This window comes from Aptenodytes patagonicus, chromosome 1, assembly GCF_965638725.1.
Source record: "Aptenodytes patagonicus chromosome 1, bAptPat1.pri.cur, whole genome shotgun sequence".
Taxonomy (NCBI): domain Eukaryota; kingdom Metazoa; phylum Chordata; class Aves; order Sphenisciformes; family Spheniscidae; genus Aptenodytes; species Aptenodytes patagonicus.
Window position 1 is genome coordinate 157,482,309 of NC_134949.1, and position 23,217 is coordinate 157,505,525.

The 23,217-nt window shown below is 39.4% G+C and overlaps 1 protein-coding gene across 1 annotated transcript; it reads left to right on the top strand.

Annotated features, from left to right (window-relative positions):
- The first annotated feature begins 1 nt into the window (after position 1).
- On the top strand, positions 2–22,826 carry SLC5A7 (solute carrier family 5 member 7). Its single transcript, XM_076328913.1, has 8 exons — positions 2–179; positions 6,804–6,917; positions 9,924–10,079; positions 12,629–12,777; positions 16,823–16,966; positions 18,853–19,006; positions 20,266–20,483; positions 21,242–22,826. Exons 1-8 carry the CDS (start codon positions 2–4, stop codon positions 21,863–21,865), a joined length of 1,737 nt encoding a protein of 578 aa, XP_076185028.1. The 3' UTR covers positions 21,866–22,826.
- Positions 22,827–23,217: the final 391 nt, after the last annotated feature.

Consider the following 23,217-nt stretch of genomic DNA (forward strand, 5'->3'; position numbering starts at 1 on the left):
CATGGCTTTCCATGCGGAGGGGCTGGTGGCCATAGTTGTATTCTACCTGGCTATCCTGGCAGTTGGGATATGGGCTGCTTGGAAAACCAAGAACACCGGCAGCGAAGGAGATCGCAGCGAAGCTATTATAGTCGGTGGAAGAGACATTGGCTTGCTAGTTGGTGGATTTACAATGACCGGTATGTAAAAAATCACCTTTTATTTTTTTCCTAACCAGTGTATAACTTGTCAGTTTTCCATCTGAATGAAGAAGTGTAATCTGCATGTTGAAAAATGCAAAATGGACAAAATTATATGTATGCTTTTTTTCCAATTGCTGCTAACATTGTTTAGTGAACAGCCAAATGTAGCATCTATATGAAAACAACAAATATTTTAAAATCATACAGGAGGAATATCTTGCATTTCTTATTCATTGCTTTCATATTCATCTGTGGATCAGATATGTTTGGGACAGAAGTATAGAATTTATATAGATTAATAAGAAATCCAGTTTTAAAATAACTGTTATTGCTGTTAAAGCCATCCAAATTGGTAAGTTATTTTTGTTTAATCTGAGTAAAAAAAAGTTTATATGCAAAAAGATGGGGGGGGGCTGCAGCATCAATTAAGAATAAGTTTCTAAAAGAAAATTGGCATAAATCCAAACTTGTAATTCCACTGATTTCAGCAAATGTACTTTGTGGATTCTTTTAGCTTCTGTTGCATCAGTTTGACAAAATAATACATTACTGTGAATAGTAATATCAGTAGGAAAAGCCTGGGTGAAGGAAGAGTTCTTCACTGATTTTGTAAGCAGTGCTGTCCGACTCCCAGAGTCAGTCGAACCAGGTGTCCTGGCTGGGCCAACAAGATATTCACAATATGATCCAAATCTCAAATCTTACAGCTAACATATGGGATCGGAACAAAAGTGCATTATAAGAAGAGTTAATTTGCCCACCATTTTTATTTAAGCAATTTAATTTTTAAGCATGCTTCTTTTTTTTATTTTATTTATTCTGAATCCTATTCAAGCAAAGCCCTTTCAATTGCCAGATTGGATTTATCATGTTATATTTATGTTTTGCTGTTTTGCCCTGTTCTGATTTCAGTTATCTAATAAGGAAGAGACACATAAAAACTTGGGCCAAAATTCTGTGTTCTTTAATCAAGAGAAATTCCCATCCCCTTGGAGGGGCATTTTGCTCATTCAAAGACTGAATATTTGGATATTGAGTAAAGAATGTTTGTAAAAGTCAGTAAAGTTTGAATACAGGCAGATGTTCTGCTTTTCGTGCTTTGCTATAATTTACTGTATCACTCATCCATTGGCTACTGAAGCATCAGATATGGCAAGACTCTGCTCATAGCAAGAGCTGGTTTGACTGCTTTCTGCTGAATGAAATGTTTTCCAGAGCACTGAAACCAGAATATTTTGCAGAAATATTGCTTGCCACAAAACTGTAACCATTAGATTGGGGGAGTGGAGACAAAACAAGACATTCCCCACGCAAGTCGTTATGACAAACAGCTTTGCCTGTGGAAGAAGACACAAATTCTGGTCTCCTTAATCCTATTCTACGGGAATATTTTTCATAACAGCTGAAGCAGAGATGAGACTTGAACGGGGGCTTCCTGTATTGCAGGCAATTTCTGTAACCACCACAATTCACACCCACATATGCTCATCCCGTTTCATGCAAGCTCTAGAGATGGCATAGTATATCATCTCTGCGGTGGAATATCAAGCTGATCCTAAAGCCTTTGCGTGGCTAAAACACTCGTGGATTTTATACTATCAGGGTTCACATACTTTCTCACCTCTGCCTTCCATAAATATGGCAATTAAAGAAAAATTGAGATGGCAAGTAAATTGCACTTTCCATTTCGGGGAACCACGCCTGGCACACAAAGTTAAGTGTGGGCACAAGTCTACTGAATTGGGGGTTAGTCCAAGTTTTGTATCCGTGAGGGTGATTGAGATACTTAGTTTGTAAAGCCATAACAAAATAATTGTGAAAGTAAGCTGATCAAAATCTGCAATAAATTTTACTAAATAGTCACATTATTCAAGTACATATTTGCTTCTTTAAAAATGATAGATGCAGATTTTGCACCTCATAACCATGCCTCCAGAGATATATGGCTATTCCAATATAGTCTTTATATTTTACAGCTTTAATTGGCTAAATAGGAATTAAAAAGCAAAGCCTATCCCATAAAAGGAAAACAAGAAATTTTTAAAGATCTCCAGAAAGGATATTGTTAGTATGGACACGAAGTACTTTGGGGTATGGGATAAGGCCTAATTCTGTCTTTCTTGCCCGAGACAAACACTACCATCTTCCACGGCTATTGCTAAAAAAAAAACAGTAGCAGTTTCTAGGGCTACTTGGTGGGGAGGATGACAGAACTCATCCTATAAATTTAAAATCAAATTCAGAGCATAAGCATTGTGACTTCATAGGGAGGCACTCAAGATTCATGAGTCTAAAGTATTATTTTCTAAACGGCATTTAAAAGCCTTAAAGCAAATGCACTACCTATGAATAACGGCTGTGGACACATTTGGATGTATACTGTGAGTCTGAAGAAGCAGCTGTATCAGCTAGCTACTGAAAAGCCTAAACACAAAGCCTGTTGAAGGCTGAGTGTGTCTGCAATTACCAAAATAGAGAGAGTGAGAAGCTTGAATTGGGGATGGATCACAGCAGCTCATATTAAAATGAGCTAACAGAGCACCATAGTAGACACGCCTTTAATTTGTGTATCATTTTTACACAGTTATATTTAAAATGTTGCATTAAATATTAGCATTCCTTAATTTGTGGGTGAAATTCTTAAGAAGTGGTATCTGCGACAAACTTGAGTCTATTCTGATTTCGGTGATTGATTTTAAACCCCAGAGGAAATACTTGAGATGACATAATCAAATGCTTGCAAACATGACCAAAAAGGTAATAATCTATTGATGTCATTTTTTCATTTTAGTTGGATGGAGCCATGTGTCTTTTCACAAGAAAAAAAGAAATATTACAAAATGCTATTTTTTTGTAATCCTTAGGTCAGGATTTTCATTTTACAGAACTTGATGAGCTTATTCAATAATTTGAGTAGTCAGACAAGGCATCATTCACAAAGAAGTGCCAAAAAATCTGATTTTCTAATACATATCAATATATATATAGAAGTCTGAGATTAATTTCTGTGTTCCTCATATGAACTAGGAGTAGAATTGCTCTCCATATCCTCAGTATTTGTCTGATCATTTTTTAGGGTGCATGTTTTAAATGGATATTGGTATTAGCTGCATTTTTTGGTCCTTCAGACAGCAGGCAAAGAGAGGATTAAAATAGATTACCCCATGAGTGTTTCCATAGATTATTAAATTTTATATTCCTCTTGTCTGATTTAGAAGAAAAAAAGAATTTCACCAAAAAAGGTATTAAACTAACTTTAAATTGTGGCTTAGCAAACTGAGGATCAGAAAATTAATATCTAAGGTTGAAAACCCATCCTATCATATCCCATTATTTCTTTTCTAATGTATTTACTGATTTCAATGTATGTGCTGACTACCCATTCACCCCCTCAGAAGAAGCCATATAGCACCTTCCTAGAGCTCTGGGGTCCTTGGCAGATGTTCCAGAACAGTCATGTGCACAGAAAAACTGATCAGCAGTTATTTTTCAATCCCCAATCTAGAAATCAAGAAATAAAACTGAAAATAAGTGCTAAATCCTCCATGCCACCCAACCCAGCAATACCTGTCTGTAGAGCATTGTTCCTGTCCCCAGCCAGGGGAGGGCAATGGCCCCTGCAACATCACACAGAAGAGAAGTGACCTGCCCCTCTCCGAAGAAAATAAGGGAGGTAGGCATAGCATTCAAGTGCCCCTTGGAGAACACCTGCCACCTCAGTAGCAACCCCAGGCAAATTGATGCCGGACATTGAAGCCTCCTTGCACCATGGCTGCAGCAATATTGGACGTCTATCCTTGACTATGGGATATTATTCCCCATCTGGAAGTGGGTATCATTCATGCAGAATTCATGCTCACGTTTTTTTCCAGGGAAGGAGACAAATACAATTCCCTTTCTAAATATTTACTTTTGTTATTGCATACAGGTGCTTACAACCTATTCCATAAGTCTGTGCTGCTTAAGACACAATAGGCAATACACATCCCAGGTAGTCATGGACTCAACGGTCGACAGCTCAATGTCTGGGTGGAGATCAGTGACGAGGTGCCCCTCAGAGGTCCATATTGGGACCAGTATTATTTAGTATCTTTGTCAGGGACATGGACAGTGGGATTGAGTGCACCCTCAGCAAGTTTGCGGATGACACCAAGCTGAGTGGTGTGGTTGATCCTCTAGAGGGAAGGGGTGCCATCCAGAGGGACCTTGACAGGCTAGAGAGGTGGGCCTGTGTGAACCTCATGAAGTTCAACAAGGCCAGGTGCAAGGTCCCACACCTGGGTCAGGGCAATCCCAAACATGGATACAGGCTGGGCGATGAGTGGATTGAGAGCAGCCCTGCGGACTAGGACTTGAGGGTATTGGTGAAAAACTGAATATGACCCAGCAACGTGCGCCAGCAGCCCAGAGGGCCAATCGCATCCTGGGCTGCCTGAAAAGAAATGTGGCCAGCAGGTCAAGGGAGGTGATGCTCCCCCTCTACTCTGCTCTGGTGAGACCCCACCTGGAGTACTGTGTTCAGCTCTGGGGGCCCCCCGCATAAGAAAGACATGGACCTGTTGGAGTGGGTTCAGAGGAGGGCCACAAAGATGATCGAGGGGCTGGAGCACCTCACGTGTGAGGACAGGCTGAGAGAGCTGAAGTTGTTTAGCCTAGAGAAGAGAAGGCTCCGGGAAGACCTTACAGCAGCCTTCCAGTACTTAAAGGGGGCCTACAGGAAAGATGGGGAAGGACCCTTTATCAGGGAGTGCAGTGAAAGGATGAGGGGTAACGCTTTTAAACCGAAAAAGGGTAGATTTAGATTAGATATTAGGAAGAAATTCTTTACTGTGAGGGTGGTGAGACACTGGAACAGGTTGCCCAGAGACGTTGTGGATGCCCCCTTCTGGGAAGTGTTCAAGGACAGGTTGGGTGAGGCTTTGAGCAACCTGATCTAGTGGAAAATATCCCTGCCCATGGCAGGGGGGCTGGAACTAGGTGATTTTTAAGGTCCCTTCCAACCCAAACCATTCTGTGATTCTATGATTCTAAGACTCTTGTAACCAAAGTATCATATTCCCACCTACATTAATTCACACTATCAAGAGGCACAAAATCCCAAATGTCTGACAACTTTTTATGTAGATTCTCTATCCTTGCTCTTCCCACCAAGGATCAGTGTTCACCCATCTTCTCCACATTGTCCCACATGGGCATCACTCACCTCTTGTCTTGTCTCTGTAGTGTACAATAGATCTCGATACCCAAAAGTCTACCAATAACAGGGTTCCTTGGGTCACTTCTTTTGTTGCAGGCTTTCTCTGCAAGCACATACCTCAAACAAGCCCATTATACTATCTCCAACAACAGAATGGTCCATTCCTGTGCTTCAAAATGCTGAAAGGGGCACAATGGTAATGCTCTGATTGCCGGAGATCTTTGATACTAAATCCATGGTGTAATTTAGCATTGAGCTAAAAAAAAAAAATCTCTGGTAGTATTTGAAAGATATCAGAGTTAAGCGGAAAAGAGTGGTCATTTAGATTTTCATGAAATTTCTTTAGGATTTTTAATTAAATTTTCTTCATTTGTGTTTATCTCCAATTGTTTGTCTCAAACACAAAATCAAGTTTGTTTGTATGATGGTGGATACTGGGACAATTCTGAAGAATGCTTAAGGAAAATAAATTTCTTACAATTGTGACTTTTTACACAGAAAGCCTGAACTACTCTTTATATGAGAAGGCAAAGACTTCTGAGGCAAATCAAAATAGCATTACAAAAATCTAGTACTTGTAATGATCTGCCTGCTCTTGTTCAAACTACAGACCCAGACTCATAAAACTTACTCATTATACATTAGAGAAAATCAAGAACTTTTTGCATGGAATCTGCAAACAGGAAGAGATAAACTTTATTACATAATTTGTTACGAATTATTTTTGCAGATGTAATCACAATACATTTCTGTGTTGGAGATTTTCTTTCATACATACTGTAGGTCCCAAGTTCTCAAATGTAGAAACTTCCCTTCAAGGCAGAGAATCAATTCATTAAGGGTCTGAGGCTGACATATTAAAAATACTGCTGGTTTTCAGAGAGATAAAATCAGAAATATTATAGATAGCACAATTCACTTCTGGAATATATCTTCAGGAAGCACAAAAATAAATGAGTCAATGTTCAGAACTTAAATAGCTACATAAAACCACCACAGCCCTATATGGAAATATAGCATTTAGGGAAATCAGAGTTTACTAAATGTGTTTTGTGTAGCCACAATTTAAAATTTAGCAAGGTTTTAAGGGCAATTTGTTTCACGAAGGCCCTAGTAAACAATGCATTCATTAAACTCCTGTCTAATTTCAATGCTTTGACTCAGCCCTCACATCTTCACTGACTATACAGATGCTTAGACACCTTGATGATTGTCTCAGTCCATCTGACTTCTTTTTTCATACGCTTAGGTTGTAAGTTTTTCAAATTAGGACTATCTTTTACAGAAGGATGCCATGTCTGGCACATGTGCAGTACATATAACAAAAAATAGCAATATTATAAGTGATGACAATTTCATTCCACAACATGGGAGGTTTTCTTCCTTTGTGCACATTAAAGACTTTTCCACCTCTTCTTTTTCAGCCACATGGGTTGGAGGAGGTTACATCAACGGGACAGCAGAAGCTGTGTATGTCCCAGGCTACGGTCTAGCTTGGGCTCAGGCACCTATCGGATATTCCCTTAGTCTGGTTTTAGGTAAGCAAAGAACTAAAGGTAATAGTCTCTCATTTTAAACAGTTCTGATGACAAGTCCAACATTTGAAATGAAACAACTAGGGTCTGATAAAAGGCTACTGAGGTAAACTGGATCCCTTCTGCTGATAGGTTTGGCTATTAAAAAGAAAAACAGAAAATCACTATACATAGTTTGATATCTTAAGTCTCCTGAATGCCTTGGCAAGACCTATTTGATTGTTACAACCGTAGTGATCTATGGAGGTCACAATAAGAAAGGTTTTGTTGTGGGATTTTTTTAAATTATATATACTAAGTTTTATATATTCAGGTTTTCTTTAAGTGCCTCTATGATCTGGAACATGATAATATCAGGACACCTATAAATCTTGGAATTCAAGAATGGCAAATAACCTTTCAGGTTAGGGAAGTGCTTATACCTTACAGATCTTCACCAAGAGTCTAAGTAACTTGTCTAATTTTGTGTAGGAAGTCTGTAGTAGAACCAATCTTAAAATTAGACCAAGCATCTTCTTAAATGCAGTACAAAACTCCAAATCACATGTCAAAATGCTAATACACAATCCTGCTATATGCAGGGTCAGAGTGTAAAACACAGACAGCATTATAATTTTTAATGCTGTGGCCTCTAATTCCTGAAATGTAGTCTCAGAACTTCCTTACTTTTCTTAGAAATAATAGCAATAAAAAATTTCTCACCATGTCTCAACCACATGGAGCAGCTCGCAACAGAAGTACTGCCTTGTGAGCCGTGATGAATACACCACAAAGTTGTCAACCACAGCCTCTCAGTTTGTGAACAGATCATGTCCCTAAGGCAACAAAACGATACTGTGTTTTTCATCTTTCATTAATGTGACTGGTGTATTAGCCTTTCTAATAATACTTGACCTCTCAGTCTGTTTTGAGTCTTTTCTCATGGTCCTCCCACCTAGTCTCTCCCTTTGTTTCCCTTTGTTGCTTATGCAGGTCGTCTTCTCCTTTTATTTCTTTCTATACAACTCGGTTTCCCTCCTGACTCTTTTTTTCCCCTCGGAAATGCTTTCCTATGGCCTGTCCTGGTTCTCCTCTCTTCCCAGGCAGAAACCTTCCCCATCGTAGATGCTCCTCTCTGGAACATGCGGGCCAGCTCCAGTTCCAGTAGTAGTTCCCATCCCTGAGAGCAGCTCTATTTCCTGTAAGGAAAACAATAACAGTAGATGTCTGCCTGGAGACCAGTTCATGTCATTATGAGGTCATGAGGGTCATGATCCATCGATGTCATTAAACAGTCATTAGGATCGTAGTCACAAGCATCTTCCTGTCTCTTAGCCTCTTAGGATTGACACAAATTAATAATAGCCCAGAAGGGGTTGAGTTAGCCTCTCCCCTCACTTCCAGCTGTTTTTAGATATCCAGACTTTTTTTCCTGGAAATTATAATGGCCACTGCAGAGAAAAGAAGTGTGTATCATGTGACCATATATCTCTCTGCAGAGCACGGAGAGGAAAGCATTTCTGTAGGCGTGATCTGTACATGCAGGTTTGGGGGGAGGAGTTGTTTATCCTTCTTTAAAAAAAAAAATAAAAATTATAAATACAAGTCTAGAAGAAATATTATTGCTTCAGATTGGAAGGATTTAAGATTGCTATAATCTCCCTGTTAGTTCAATGTTGTGCTGCATACCGCTTTTCCTAATTTTTCAAGCAATTTAGTTTTAAAGGTCCCTATTATAAATATCCCCTATTTCCTTTGACAGATGTTTGAACATCCTAATAGATTATAATACCAGTGACTCTTTTTTTTCTTCTTTTAGTTGTCTTTTGTAATGATGGCATAACAAGTAGAATAGGAACAGGATCCATGACCAATCCAAGAATAGTAAAAAAATGCTGGAGGGTTTCCACATCCAAACAACCTGCCTAAAGACAGCGTTAACATAAGCAGTATAAATCGATTGTGATTGGTAAGCCAGTACTTTCTGTTCAGGGAACTTAATGAAATGAAGAAATATGAGTGATATAAAGCAATACATAGAAATATGGAAAAATCTTCCGTACAATACAATGAATACATTACATATCGCATGATGAAGAACCTAAGTGTCACCAAATACCGTACAGTAGATTTTATTGGGAACTGACTGCTTTCCAGTTTTTTTATTGTGCCTTATACATTGCATTTCAGCAGTTTTACTGTAGTAGAAGTCTACTTAGTTATGGTCACGTGCAAGTCTCAACTACACAGGTTTCCATAGAAGGTCTCTTTCAGCTTTCCTGAGATATGTCCTTTTTTTTCCCCAGCCAGAAAGAATTTGAGGACTGTACATTAGAAAGGTGAGGTCTTTGCACATTTATGTACATATCCAGCCCGTATGCCAATCAGGCAGAGAAGAATTGTGATACCTCAAAATTCCTGAACATGTAAAAGTGAAATAAGTGTATGACAAATGGTCTGGGAGCCTGACACCTGCAGAGCTGAGAAGGCATCTGACCTAGCCCGCAGGTGTAGTAAAGTTGATTTAAGCATACATAATAAATCGGAATTGTCCTGAAAGAATCAGATTTGCTGTGTGTGCACTATCCATGTATGAACTCGTATTTCTGATCCAGGCATCCCAGACAGTTTTATTTTTAGAGTAGGACCATGTGAAAATTCATGCTGGATTCTGCTCTAAGAATGAACAGGATTAGGTAGAAAAGCCATTCCCTTAGGCTGATCCAAAATTAGACAAAACTCTGACAGCCTCCATAATGGCAGATTAAGTAAACTGAACCAGACAAAATAAGACAAACTTATTTTTCATTATCGGACCATAGATACTAATGGTGTGGACGTGTTTATGTAACTCTGTAGACAGATGTAAGGTAAGAGTTCTTAGAGGATATTTTAACTGTACTTATTTCTTTAAAAAAAACCCAGTAATACTAATATTTTTGTACCCTTAACTGATAATCAATGTTTTACCCCTTAATGGCAATGCATTTCTCCATTGCAGCTGGTGTCTTATGCTACTTTTCTTTGTAGGTGGCCTTTTTTTTGCAAAACCCATGCGATCCAAAGGCTATGTGACAATGCTAGACCCTTTTCAGCAGCTTTATGGAAAAAGGATGGGAGGGCTACTGTTTATTCCAGCTTTAATGGGAGAAATGTTTTGGGCTGCTGCCATCTTCTCTGCCTTAGGTAAGGAATAAGCAGTATAAATATTAATTTATCACAGATGGAAAGGACTGAGAAAATCAGAAATGCATTAAAATTCTGGCTTCAAATGCTAACTATCCTAGCCACATGATTCAGAGTGTGACAGTTCTCAGACCCATGCTAACTAGTAATTAAACCTGGTAATGGTCCCCCATTAATTATTTTGGTAATGGAAAGACAAGAAAGATATCTATTCATTTTCAGGTACCTTTAAGTTGTCCCTTTTCAAAGAGCATGAAAAGATTTAGCAACAAATGTCCTTTAATTGTGAGGGTGACATGAGTGATTGCAAGTGTCCCTTTTATGTCAAGGCTGACTCAGCTTCTCTTTTACACCACTGCGATCACAGAAGCGAGTCAAAAGTTTCCTTAAAGATATGAAAGATTATTGCCAATGCATCTAAACAAAATAATCCTTTGCATATAGGAGACCTACACATACTGAACTTTCCATAGTACAAATAATAGAAGTAAAACAGACGCTGATCAATAAATTGAAGTATTATTAAATTCCATGTGGGTTTCTACTCGACAAAATGAAGAAAATGCTTAGGATTCAAGAAAGGATTCAGAGAATTAGTGGAACTATGACTCAATATAAAATCACCTAACTACTCATCCAGTTCTGAAAAAAAATCAGTTTACAGGGTTTTTAATTATATTTCAGGCTTGAATTTAGCAATCCCTTCAAGAACTGAGAAAGCCCTTGAGTCAAAGCACCAGTAGTTGACTTTTACCAGCTAATAATACTCATAGTGCACATGCATGTGGTAATGCTTTCTAGCACAAGCTATTTTAAACAGAAAATAAATTTTGAAGGTACTCTCCAACTGTGCTCTGATGAACTGCAAAGCAATGGGGAGCTTGTTTACCACAATTTCGTCACAAAACCCTTAAAGGACTAAAAACAAACTACATGCTGAGGTGATAGGAGTTGAATAACTTGCAGAACACTCTGAGTATTTGGAATATACTTTCTTTCTGATTGAAGACAAGCTTATCTGTATATTTCAAAGCAAGCGGTGTGAATACCTTTCTAGTAGGTTTATATTAACAGCTGACAGTTAAAGATTGTCAATGACTATAAAGGTCATTGAGGGATTTGGTTTTAACTACTCTGTGAATAATCTGGTTATATTATACCTCCTAATTTGCACACCTATCCTCACTGATGAATATTTAATCCCAGTACTCTTCACTTCTTGATCTTCGTCATGATTTCTTGCTTGGCAGGGTTATAGAAGGGAAAGACAGGTCTTCCAGCTTGTGAAAGTGGTCTGAGCTTGTAATCCTTAAGCACATGAACTTTGAAGGCTCACTGTACAACAAAAAGCCACCTGACAGCTCCCAGCAGCTCTTATATATCACACATCATGTTGTGTTCTACTGCCAGAACTTTTCTACCTATGTGGTCAAGAATATCCATCTACAATACCTGCAAGGATTAAAAGTAGTTGCAAAGAGTTTCATTTAAATTACCCTAATTAGAAGGAGAGGAACTTTTTTTTTAAACATGATTTTAAAACACTGCAATCACCTGAAATAGTTAATACATCTAAGGGAAATGTATAACCATCCTGATAGCTGCTGGAAGGGCAGTGCAATTCAGGAGGTTTCTTGAGTGAACTGACAACAACTTCCTAAAACAAATTATCAGGGAGCTGATGAAGGGAGGTGCTCTGTTGAACCTGTTACTTACAAACAAGGAAGAACTAGTTAGGGATGTGAAGGTTGGAGGCAGACTTGGCTGCAGTGTTCATGAGATGGTGGAGTTCAAAGTCCTGAGAGGAGGGAACAAGGCAAAAATCAGGACTGCAACAATGGATTTCAGGAAAGTAGAGTTTGGCCTCTTCAGGGATCTGCTTGGAGGAATCCCATGGGAGACAGCCCTGGAAAGAAGAGTAGTCCAGGAGAGCTGGCTGATACTCAGGGATCACCTCCTCCAAGTTCAAGAACAGTCTACCCTGACAACCAGGAAAACAAGCAAAGCTGGCAGGAGACCTGCATGGACGAGAAAGGAGCTCCTGACTAGACTCAGACATAAAAAGGAAGCATTCAAGAGGTGGAAGGAGGGACAGGTGACCTGGAAGGAATACAGAGACACTGTCCAAGCATGCAGAGATGGGTTTGGAAAAGCCAAAGTCCACCTGGCTTTTAATCTGGCCATGAAGGGCAGCAAGAAAGGCTTCTATGAGCATATAAACTAGGGAAAATGTGGACTGCTGTTGAATGGGACAGGGGACCTGGTGGCAAAGGATATGGAAAAGGCTGAGTTACTCAGTGCCTTCTCTGCTTCATTCTTTGCTGGTAAGACCAGCCTTCAGGAATCCCAGGACCCTGAGAACCCTAGGAAAGTCCAGGGCAAGGAAGGCTTGCGAAAAGAGGATCAGGTTAGGAAACATTTAAATAGACTGGACAGACACAATTTCATGGGACTTCATGGGATGCATCCCACGAGTGCTGTGGGAGCTGGCTCATTATCAGACATACTGTGACATACACTAACACACAGTGCTTTGTTTTTCCCCATAGGTGCCACTATAAGTGTGATCATTGACATTAATGTCAATATTTCAGTCATTATTTCTGCCCTGATTGCAACTATGTACACGCTTGTGGGTGGGCTTTATTCTGTGGCCTACACCGATGTAGTTCAGCTCTTCTGCATCTTCCTGGGACTGGTAAGTTTGGCTTTTTTTCCCCTTCTTTGTTGAGGATTTTGCCCTGGGCATTATGATGATTACTGAGACCTATTGCCCATCTTCAGTTTTGGAACTATGTCTTCACTGAAAACTCAGCAAAGGAATATCTCCACTCACAGAGCCCTGACTTTAAAGAGTCTGCATTTACATCACTGTACAGCCCATGCTTTGACAATAATGCTGACCGAGAGGCCCAATTCTTTGGCTTTTTTCCAACCAGTCTGATAGAGCAAACACTCTTGTAATTGTCCTGCTATTTCTGTATATCTATGTATCTATATATCTATATGTCTATATATCTATATATCTAACTCAGGATAGGACTGGAGCTGACTCCTTTCCTATCTGTCCATAGAACTGTGGCACAGGCACTGGCAAGAGACATCAGATGTAGGAAGCAGTCAGTAGAGCAGTCCAGAAACACTGGCATTGGACCTGCAGAGCTGATGCTCTCCTGCTTCTCTTTCCTGTAGCTGTCACCTACTCATGCAGCTTAGTTAACCTCCTGCTTTAAATCACCTTCTTGGTTTTTGCCTCATTTCCCTCCATTGTCCTTGAAGACCATGATATAGGAAGTCTCACCAGATGACCTTGCTGTTTGAATATGGTGGTATGAATATCCCCTCATCAGCTATCAATGATATGCTAGTGGGTAGCGTTTTATTTACTGCTGTTCTTTAAGCCCTACTCTGAAAAACATCAATGCAACAGGGCTTAGATCACAGGGCTGCAAACAAAGAAGCTGCTGTCTTTGTTTGCCAGTGGCAGTAATAGATGGTCACAGGTGTGCAGAGATCTGAGACAGGCTGAAATAAATGGGGTGGCTCGAGGCGAAGGAACTGAATGGCACCTTGGGGATCCGGAGTTGTTTCTCTGCTTTCACCAGCGTTCTTGTGCAGCTCTAGGGAAATTGCTTCAGCCAGAGCTCACACAGGTGGTCACTAACCAACCCTGTGTGTGTTCTCACTCTGTGGCATCCTACCGTGAGGCCTACGGCCTTATTTGCAGAAGTGCTAAGCATTCCCTGTTGTAACTGACTTCATGGGAATGGTGCTAAATACCTTGAAAAAGCAAATCCAAGTTCCAGCTGGCCACCTCAAATGAGAAGTTATTCCAGATCTTCTTCTCTCATATCTTTGTTCTTCACCTGCACAGTGGGGAAAGTACTGTTTCCTTCCCTAACATGCATGTTAATATTTGTGAACCATTCAGTTTCTACAGATGGTGTGCATTACAGAAATTCCCAAAATTGTAGATAAATCAAAATACAGAAATGCTTTTCCAATGAGAACAACTCATGCACTGCTAAAGACCCTGATCCTGTGGGAATAACAACATGTGATCCGGTATTAAAGGCAGCATGAACCTGACAGGGAGGGGAAAGCAAATGAAGGTTGTATAGCAGTCTTCTCAATGGTTGGATCCGTAGCTTTAATAGTCTTCTTTTAATTCAGGTTGGGCTCTTTATGTAATTTCCCATTTAAAATAAACAGCAATAATGTCATGTTGAAGGAACCATATTCATAACCTCCAGAGTCATCAGTGGGGCTGGAAGCCTCAGATAGCATCTAAATGGTCATGCTCTAGGTGAGGCAGTTTTAGATGAGATGGGACACTTTCACAGTAGGTGTCACAGAATATGTCACAGGCACAGGTATCCCAGCTTCCCCTCCAGGCTCTGGAGCAGTTTGTATTACCACTGGCACAGAGCTTTACTGCTCATTCCTCTAATGTCTATTTCGCTCCTGCTCCTTACTCAAGGGGAAATGCTTGTTGTGATCACTTCTGTTCCCTACCCTGGCTTCTCAGTTCAGCCACAGCTTCTTCCTTAGGCTTCCATAACCTCTACCCCAGCCACTGCATGTACTTCCCTGGTTTTCTCCTTACAATCCCATGTAGTCTCTCTCCTTAACTCCTCGCTCTCCTGTACCCACATCTGCAACTCTCAGCTCTTTGTCATTATCTTGTCCCATGAGTCTTTCCTTGATCCTGCACTGTATCCTCACTATTTACTGACTCTCCATCTCAGCTGTATTATTAATTCCCCCTTCTAAACTCTTTGCCACCATGTAGAAGTCCTTTTTTTCTGGTTTCCAGTCCCATGAGGTCCAGGTCCTTCTAGCTACCTGCTACTTCCACCCCCGAGCTTCAAGTCCCAACATAAAGTCCCAGTTTCTGCTTCACTTCCACAAGCCTTGGTTTTATTTGACCTCCATTCAAAACAGTGAATTTTCTACTCTGGTTCGAAAGAGCTCAATGAAGAAATTGGGTCTATGTCTGTATTAAGCAAGTTAAACCGTGTCAAGGTGAAAACACCGAATCATCTGTAGTGCTTAATTGTTAACACAGTCCTGGCACTGTTTTAGCCCACGCCAGCTAGTACTTTCCCAGATAGTTCCCAGGAACAGTTGAGGGCTGTCCTTTTTAGCAGGAGAAGGAGTCTAGGTGTATGGACGTAAACCATGACATGTCAGTGAACTGCAAGGCCAGAGAAAGTGTCTTGACTTGGTTTATTTACTAATATAGAGGTAATCCTTGAGACCACAAAGGTTACTGTCAGGAACTGGAATGGATTACTAAAGCTCATAATGCATTTGCAATACAGTCCCTATTAAATCCTGAGCTGTGGCATGCAGGCTGCAGGTGGACCTTTAGAAATTTACCTTACTGAAAATCTCAGCTGAGTATGGGCAAACTACAGCTCCTCAGAAGCTCATCACTTGGACATGTATGAGATTTGAGATTCACAAACAAGAATAAAAAATCCATTTGACCACCTTGTTCCCCATGAATTTCTCAACAAGAATAGTATTAACATCCATTAATTTTGACAATATGTTTATTTTTCCCTCAAAATATCTTGGAGACAGTTGGAACATTTTGGTGATCTTTCCCAGAAAAGCCCAAGCAGACAGTGAGAAGGGAATCTTTCTGCCTAAGTGCTTAAATTGGCAAAGTTTAATATGTAACTGAGAACAGAATACTATGGTACATGATAAACAGCCTGAATAATAGGCAGTGCAGAAAAACATAGCAATAATCCATATATTCTTCACACAATATTGCAATAATTTTACAACAAAGTAGAGGAAGATGTTTGATTTCTCCCCTCCTTGCTCCTGTTACCCCATACACTTAAATATGATCAGTTGGATTGTGGTAATCTGCATGTTTTGGATATCATTGGAGTCTTAAGGATGCCGTGCTTGCAATGGTCTATTACATATAGCACAAAGCCTGGTTTTCATCTCAGTAGGAGCTACTGAGGTTCTCCTCATAGAAAGTTAGTGAGTTACATCATTGCAAAATGAGTTGGCAAGTAAATGCACAAAAAGTCAGTTGGTGAAGGAAACAACCCTTCTGGCCAAAACTGTCTCTGGGAAGGGTTTCGCAACTGATTTTTTGGCCTAGATCAAAAACAGAGAGACTGAAAATAGCCAAGAGCCCAGAGTAAATTGCCCTTAAGGTAGAAAAGTGCTGTAACACTGGGCTACTGGGTGTTCTGGAGCAAGAGAATTGGGGGTTCACCAACAGCACCCCTCTCTTGTCACGATGTAGTTTTGCATTGAATTAAAAACAAATTCCCACACTTTCAGGTGTGTTTGTGATGTCTCATACCTGTATACTGGCAAATCCTAATGCTATTGCACACAAGTTTATATGTAGGTGTTTTTCTACAGCGTGGTCCAGGAAAGGGTGTAAAGAATGTATGTGGAGTTTAGGGAAAATAAGATGAAGATGTATAAATGTGCCTTTCCTTTTGATTTTGTGATTTACACTGATTAATTCTCTGCTTATATTCACACTCTCCAGAACAGAGGTAAGCTATCCACTACCAAGCTCTCTGGATTTCGGAGATGTTCCACCGGCACATAACCTGACTTTTCTGCAAGTCAGCTCGGCAACTTGGCTTTTGATCTTTAGCATGCAAGAAGAAGAAAAACAAATCAATGTTAATATTAAAATTTCCCAGGTTTAGAATGCCCTTTTTAGACCTGAACAAAGTGTTACTGTTTGGTTACAGTGGATCAGCGTACCCTTTGCGATGTCCCATCCTGCAGTGACAGACATTGGGCTCACGGCTGTGCACCAGGTGCACCAAGCACCTTGGCTTGGATCTATCAACTCACTTGACATTTACACATGGCTGGACAATTTCCTTTTACTGGTAAGTGATGGCTTGTATGAAGGAATGAAGCATTTAAGCACTCACACTGTGTTACTGTGACAGCTGAAAATAATAGAGAGTCTAGTTAAGAGTTTCCAGCAAACTGAAAACTTTTACCCTCTTGACTCCTGCTCAATATTTCTGCACATTTGAATGATTTCAGTGAAATATCAGTAGACTATTGTAGCACAGCTGTCAAAGTCAACATTGCCAGGAATGCAATTTAAATATCATCAGGCTGAAAGAGTTGACTTATGCTAAAATTAATTAAAAGTATGCAGTTAATACTTAACTGATGTCATTCTTGGCAGAGGAATTTATATATTGCAGAAGGCAATAAATATGTTATACAAATGATTAAATATGCCTTAGGTATAGGTGATGTAGAAAAAGCTCTGCAGGGATGGATGGATGGATGAATTCATACGTGCACACATGCCAGAATGAACTGAGGGCTTTCGTTATTTAATACCCATGTGTTACACATGGGATTGGTGGTTATTAAGTACTTTCCATTAGAAGATCTAGCAACACATGCTAACATTCTCCATTCTCAGTGTCCCTGAGCAACTCTACACTGTTTTTATTATCATGTTGTACTTTGGGATTCCTTTCTCTGCTTTTTTTTAATTAATCTCAATGAAAAATCTTCAGAGTTTTCTGATAATTGGGGAATTAAAATATATTGTTTTATCCAGCTTGAATTTTTTAGAGATTCTCAGAGAACCAAAGTATGACATTAGCTCAAGTGGCTATATTCTGTGTGGTAAGCCTAAAGGTTTCATCTCTGCTGATGACCAAAGGAAAGCTCTGATGTTGACAAATTATGACACGTTTTCTTTTTTGTTTCATTATAGCTCAAGAAATTTACACATGCTTGGAAAGCTTTGTTAAAGGAACATTATTAGGGCTGCAAAGGAAAACAGTCATAAATAGCAAGTCAAAATCAGAGTTGCCTGTGAAACATTCATTTGGTCCCTGTGTGTGCATGAAACATATCTGAAACACCTGTATACACACTATTTGGTCCAAATGCCTCCTGCCTCATTTAGTGTGTAGAACTGGGCTGTGCACATTTAGTGAGCAATTTGCTTTATTTTCTTTCCATGCTGTTTAGTCATAGGCACTTATTTACTTAGTGGAGACTATTCAAATCCTGCTTTCAAGACAGAATTGTTAGCACTTGTTTTTTCAGCCTTTGATAATACTCTTTTGTGTTGTATTTTGCAGACATAATTTTAAGTTTAATCTGGATCTTCACTGTTATATACCCAAAAAAGAGAAGGGTTGCCACCATAAAAGAAAACTTTTTTTTACTGTTTTGTCTTTAATTTCTATTGGTATCATATTTGCTTAAGACAGTGGGAGAATAATTTTTCAGATTCTTGAGTTCAATGTCTACAGAACGTGTTGCCTTGTTTTGATGGCCACACGCATTCATAAAGGAAGATAAAATCTTCCTTTCAAATCCTATCAGAGTCTAATCTAATTTTGGCGGGGGGAGGGTACTGGAGGCCAAAGTCTTCAAATATGAAATATGACAATAGTATCTTATAACCTTTCATAAGGCTTTAACAAGTATTTATACAGCTCACAATACTTGGGGATTACAGAGACTATGTAAATGCAAAGTGTTGTCACTAATTGTACAAAGGAATAACTCATCTAAAAGAACGGGATTTAAGTGGATTTACAAAGGTTTGACATTACTTGTGAGAATGAAAGTTACAGCTATTGCTGACTGACTGATATTCAATAAATAAATAAAAGAGCAACAACACAGCATTCAGCATTCAAGTGATGCTTCTACGTGCTCTCTATATGGCGATAGCAAAAAAATCCAGAGTTAGCCCCTAATGATGGGATGCTGCCCATTGTGTTTGCAGACATTAGGAGGAATCCCATGGCAAGCATATTTCCAGCGAGTTCTTTCCTCATCTTCTGCCACATATGCTCAAGTTCTGTCATTTCTGGCTGCTTTTGGCTGTCTTGTGATGGCTCTTCCTGCAGTACTCATCGGTGCAATTGGAGCGTCTACAGGTAAATGATTAAAAGTGAATAGTACAATAAATGTAAAATGAATAGTACAATAAATGTGTGAAAACCCTACAAGGCTTATGTTACATATAATCTAGCCAGGTAACATCATTAATCAACTCATGACTTCTTCAACAGGAGGCTACATTGAAAAATAATGTTATAGCATATTTCTCCCAGGGGAAATTGCTCCTACCCCAGTGGCTAAGATTAACTCATTTTGCACATTCTAGGTATTTACAGACATAATATTTATATTTAATGTTTGAGTTAGATTCTGGTACTTTTATTTCATCCTAACAGTAATGATGAGGAGCGTTGTATTGAGCACTAAGCGTAATGCTGATGAGTGCACCAGCGTAATGATGGGGTTGTTTAGTCTGGAGAAAAGGAGGCTCAGGGGAGACCTAGAGCTCTCTACAACTACCTGAAAAGAGGTCGTAGCAAGGTGGGTGTCGGTCTCTTCTCCCAAGTAACAAGCGATAGGACGAGAGGAAAAGGCCTCAAGTTGCACCAGGGGAGGTTTAGATTGGATGTTAGGAAAAATTTCTTCACCGAAAGGGTTGTCAGGCATTGGAAAAGGCTGCCCAGGGAAGTGGTTGAGTCCCCATCCCTGGAGGTATTTAAAAGATGTGTAGACGTGGTGCTTAGGGACCTGGTTTAGTGGTGGACTTGGCAGTGCTAGGTTAACGGTTGGACTCGATGATCTTAAAGGTCTTTTCCAACCTAAATGATTCTAAATGATTCTATGATTTATCAGGAATTTCTTATCTTGACCAAAACATCCTTGACAAGGTCTTTGTCATAGCGAGAGTGAATCCCTTCACAGTGACCACGTAGCTAAACTGTTAGAAATGTTCTGTTAGAAATGTTTAACACATGGCTTTGAGCTCTGAGTCTGTATTCCAAGAGAATAAACACATCACAAACAAATATGGATCCCAGACTTGTTTTATTGAGGAAAATTACATTTATGTTCAATGCAAAGTTTTAATTTTAAACGTCCTACTGGATAACCACAGGCTGTGGTCAGACTTAGCTTAGAGATAAGGAAAAATGCTGAGCAGAATTAAATCTGCCTAACAGAAACCAGGGGGGCACTGCCTCTCTGAAATGCCATTGGTCTGGCCCTAGTAACAGTTTGGTCATTGAATGTGAATGAAAATCTGGCAATATGAATAGCTCGCTACATATGAAGTCAAGAGCTGCTGTAGCTGATGACTACTAATGTTACTAATAACATACCGGTGTCTGTATTGCAGCCTGGAATGAGACTGAGTATGGTGTCCCTGACCCCATGACTAAAAAAGAAGCAGATATGATTTTACCGATCGTGCTCCAGTACCTTTGCCCAGTCTATATCTCGTTCTTTGGCCTTGGCGCTGTATCTGCTGCTGTGATGTCATCAGCCGACTCTTCAATTTTATCAGCAAGTTCTATGTTTGCTCGGAACATTTACCAGCTTTCCTTTCGGCAAAATGTGAGATTACATTTTCATTTTTACTTTTAGAGAAAATTTTAGGTGAGACCTTAACTAGGTGATGCATAGACTGTAATTTCATAATGAAACACCTCTTTCACATTCCTGCCTATGACTAGAAAAAGTATAGCATTTCATTCCTAACAGTATATTAAATAAACTGAAAGTCATAAAAATATTTATGGTTGTGACTGATGACAGAGGTGAAAAAGCTAGCTCAGGGGAGGCAGCTTTCAAGAGTTCTCATGGCACTGCAGTTTATCCAAACAGCTCCTAATTATTGCTGCAACCATAAGTTTTACTTAAATCTTTAACAAAATGAGACATCTTTCTGAATTGTTGATTTATCAGGAAATCATTTGACAACAGAATGGGCTAGTGAGTCGGAGTGTTTCTTAGGAAATGGAGAATAAGAAATTCTGATGCTGACAGTTTTTTCTGGTTGAACCATATTGTGCTTATATTTAAAAGTTATTTCTAACAGTCTGCTGTTGTTTTTTTCTTTGACACATTATCAAACTTTTCCTTATACTCAAAGATTATGACTTCAGGAATGGCAGCCATAACCCTTGGGTTTTTTCTCTGCGCTTGAGATGGAGATAGAGACGGAGATAGAGATATTCATTTGTAAATATTATTGAATATGTCATGAAAAATTTCCTTTTACAATGCAGTATTTTTTATTGACTATGTGCATAAATGTAGGCATACATGTATTGCCATGAAAAAAAACACCTAACACTGCCCTTTTTTTGCAGGCTTCAGACAGGGAAATCGTGTGGGTCATGAGAATCACTGTTTTTCTGTTTGGAGCATCAGCAACAGCAATGGCACTGCTAGCTTCCTCAGTGTACGGCCTGTGGTACCTCAGCTCTGACCTTGTTTATATCATCATATTCCCCCAGCTCCTGTGTGTGTTATTTATTAAAGGAACCAACACCTACGGCGCCATTGCAGGATACTTATTTGGCCTTGTTCTCAGAATAACTGGAGGAGAACCATACCTCTACCTTCAGCCCTTGATCTACTATCCTGGCTGTTATCCAGATGAAAATAATATCTATATCCAGCGATTCCCATTTAAAACACTTGCTATGCTTACCTCCTTCTTTACTAACATTATAGTCTCCTACTTAGCCAAATACTTATTTGAGAGTGGGACTTTGCCACCAAAGCTGGACTTCCTTGATGCTGTTGTTGCCAGGTACAGTAGAGAACACATGGACAAAGCAACTCTTGTAAAAAGTGACAATATTGTATTAAACGAACTTGCACCTGTGAATCCACGACACAGTCTAACTTTGAGCTCAACTTTCACAAACAAGGAAGCCTTCAATTATGTTGATTCGAGTCCAGAGCTGTCCAACACTGAAGATAATTAAAAAATCTAGTAGCCACAGGCAAAGCAATGCGAAGCAGGATATTCTCCAAAGAATAGTAAGAGGCATTTTATCAGAAGAAAAGCAAGAATTGGGAATAAAATGCCGCTGCACAATTCTTTAAGTTGTTTCTAGGAGCAGGAGCATCCCATGGGAGGAACTCTTTTCTGTTATTATCTAACATGTTGGATTAGATCATAGAGTGTTTACCAAAAGATACACTCAGATCCCATTCTTTCCACCCAGAACTATATACTGTGTAATTAGAAAAAATATTTACAATTGAAAATATATGTAGCAGAAAAAGTGCAACAGTTATTTAGCTAGGAAATCATATGAAGAGATTATAATACAGTCACTCTGAAATACTATCAGTCAACATTTTATTGGCATTAAGTGAAAATATACTGTCACAGCTATAAGTGATTTATTACTAAAGAGCTAGTTGCTTGAGCAAGGACAGGTAAGTTCCCTGGGTTTTTGGTCTGGTCGGATTTTTCCTCATGAAGAAAATCAAATAATACAAATCTAGTATTTTATTATTTGTATAAGACAGCAAAATGTGCAAATAGTAATAAATTCCTTATAGGAGTGCTAGACATTTTATAATAAATAAAAAAGTTAAAATGAAGTCATGAGTTTAAAATAATGTTACACCTAATGCAAGATGACCTTAGGCAAAGTATGTTACAACAGGTGTTCTTTTTTTTCTGGTGGTTAGTGGCTGTCACCAATGGAGGACAACAAAATTTTTAAAGCAATAATTGGAATTGAAACTCAGCTTGTGAAAAATGGCAGAACTCTTATAAACTAAATAGAGCTTTTCAATGTTGAGAAAAGAAGCTTTATCTTGACTTATCATCAAAATGAACACTGAGCAAAGCAGTCTGACACCAAGCAACTGCAGCAATGGAACAAATATTAAAAAGTAAGGAGAGTCAAGAAGGCTTGAAAAAACAGATGAGAGGGGTTTCCATGGGGAAAATTCCCATTTTTCACATAATTAAAAAAGTATTCTCAAAGACATCAAAAAGTTTTTTGGGTTGGACTTGCTGGGATTACTCTGGAAAGTGTAGATTTTCCATGGAAAATCACATTTTCTCAAAAATTTGATTTCCCATGGGAAAAACAGGCTTGCTGGTCAGGTTTCCACGTCTGTAAGTGTCTACCTCCAAAAGCAGCAGCAGCTTGGAGGGGAACTGAAGGGAAAGCCGAACCCACAAGCATAGTGAAAGGCACAGCGGTGTCTTCCACTAAATGCTGGACTCCTTCATTAACAGCCGTCCTCCCGGGCCGTCACTGTGACTGTGGAGCACCAGCAGCGGCCAGGGGCAGATGAGACTTCAGTCATGAAT

Bases quoted from the DNA above. Each gene is read 5' to 3' on its own strand.
- SLC5A7 (XM_076328913.1), top strand. From the start codon at position 2: ATGGCTTTCCATGCGGAGGGGCTGGTGGCCATAGTTGTATTCTACCTG. The intron at 10,080-12,628 runs GTAAGGAATAAG...TTTTCCCCATAG, and splicing joins TGCCATCTTCTCTGCCTTAG to GTGCCACTATAAGTGTGATC. The intron at 20,484-21,241 runs GTGAGATTACAT...CTTTTTTTGCAG, and splicing joins AGCTTTCCTTTCGGCAAAAT to GCTTCAGACAGGGAAATCGT.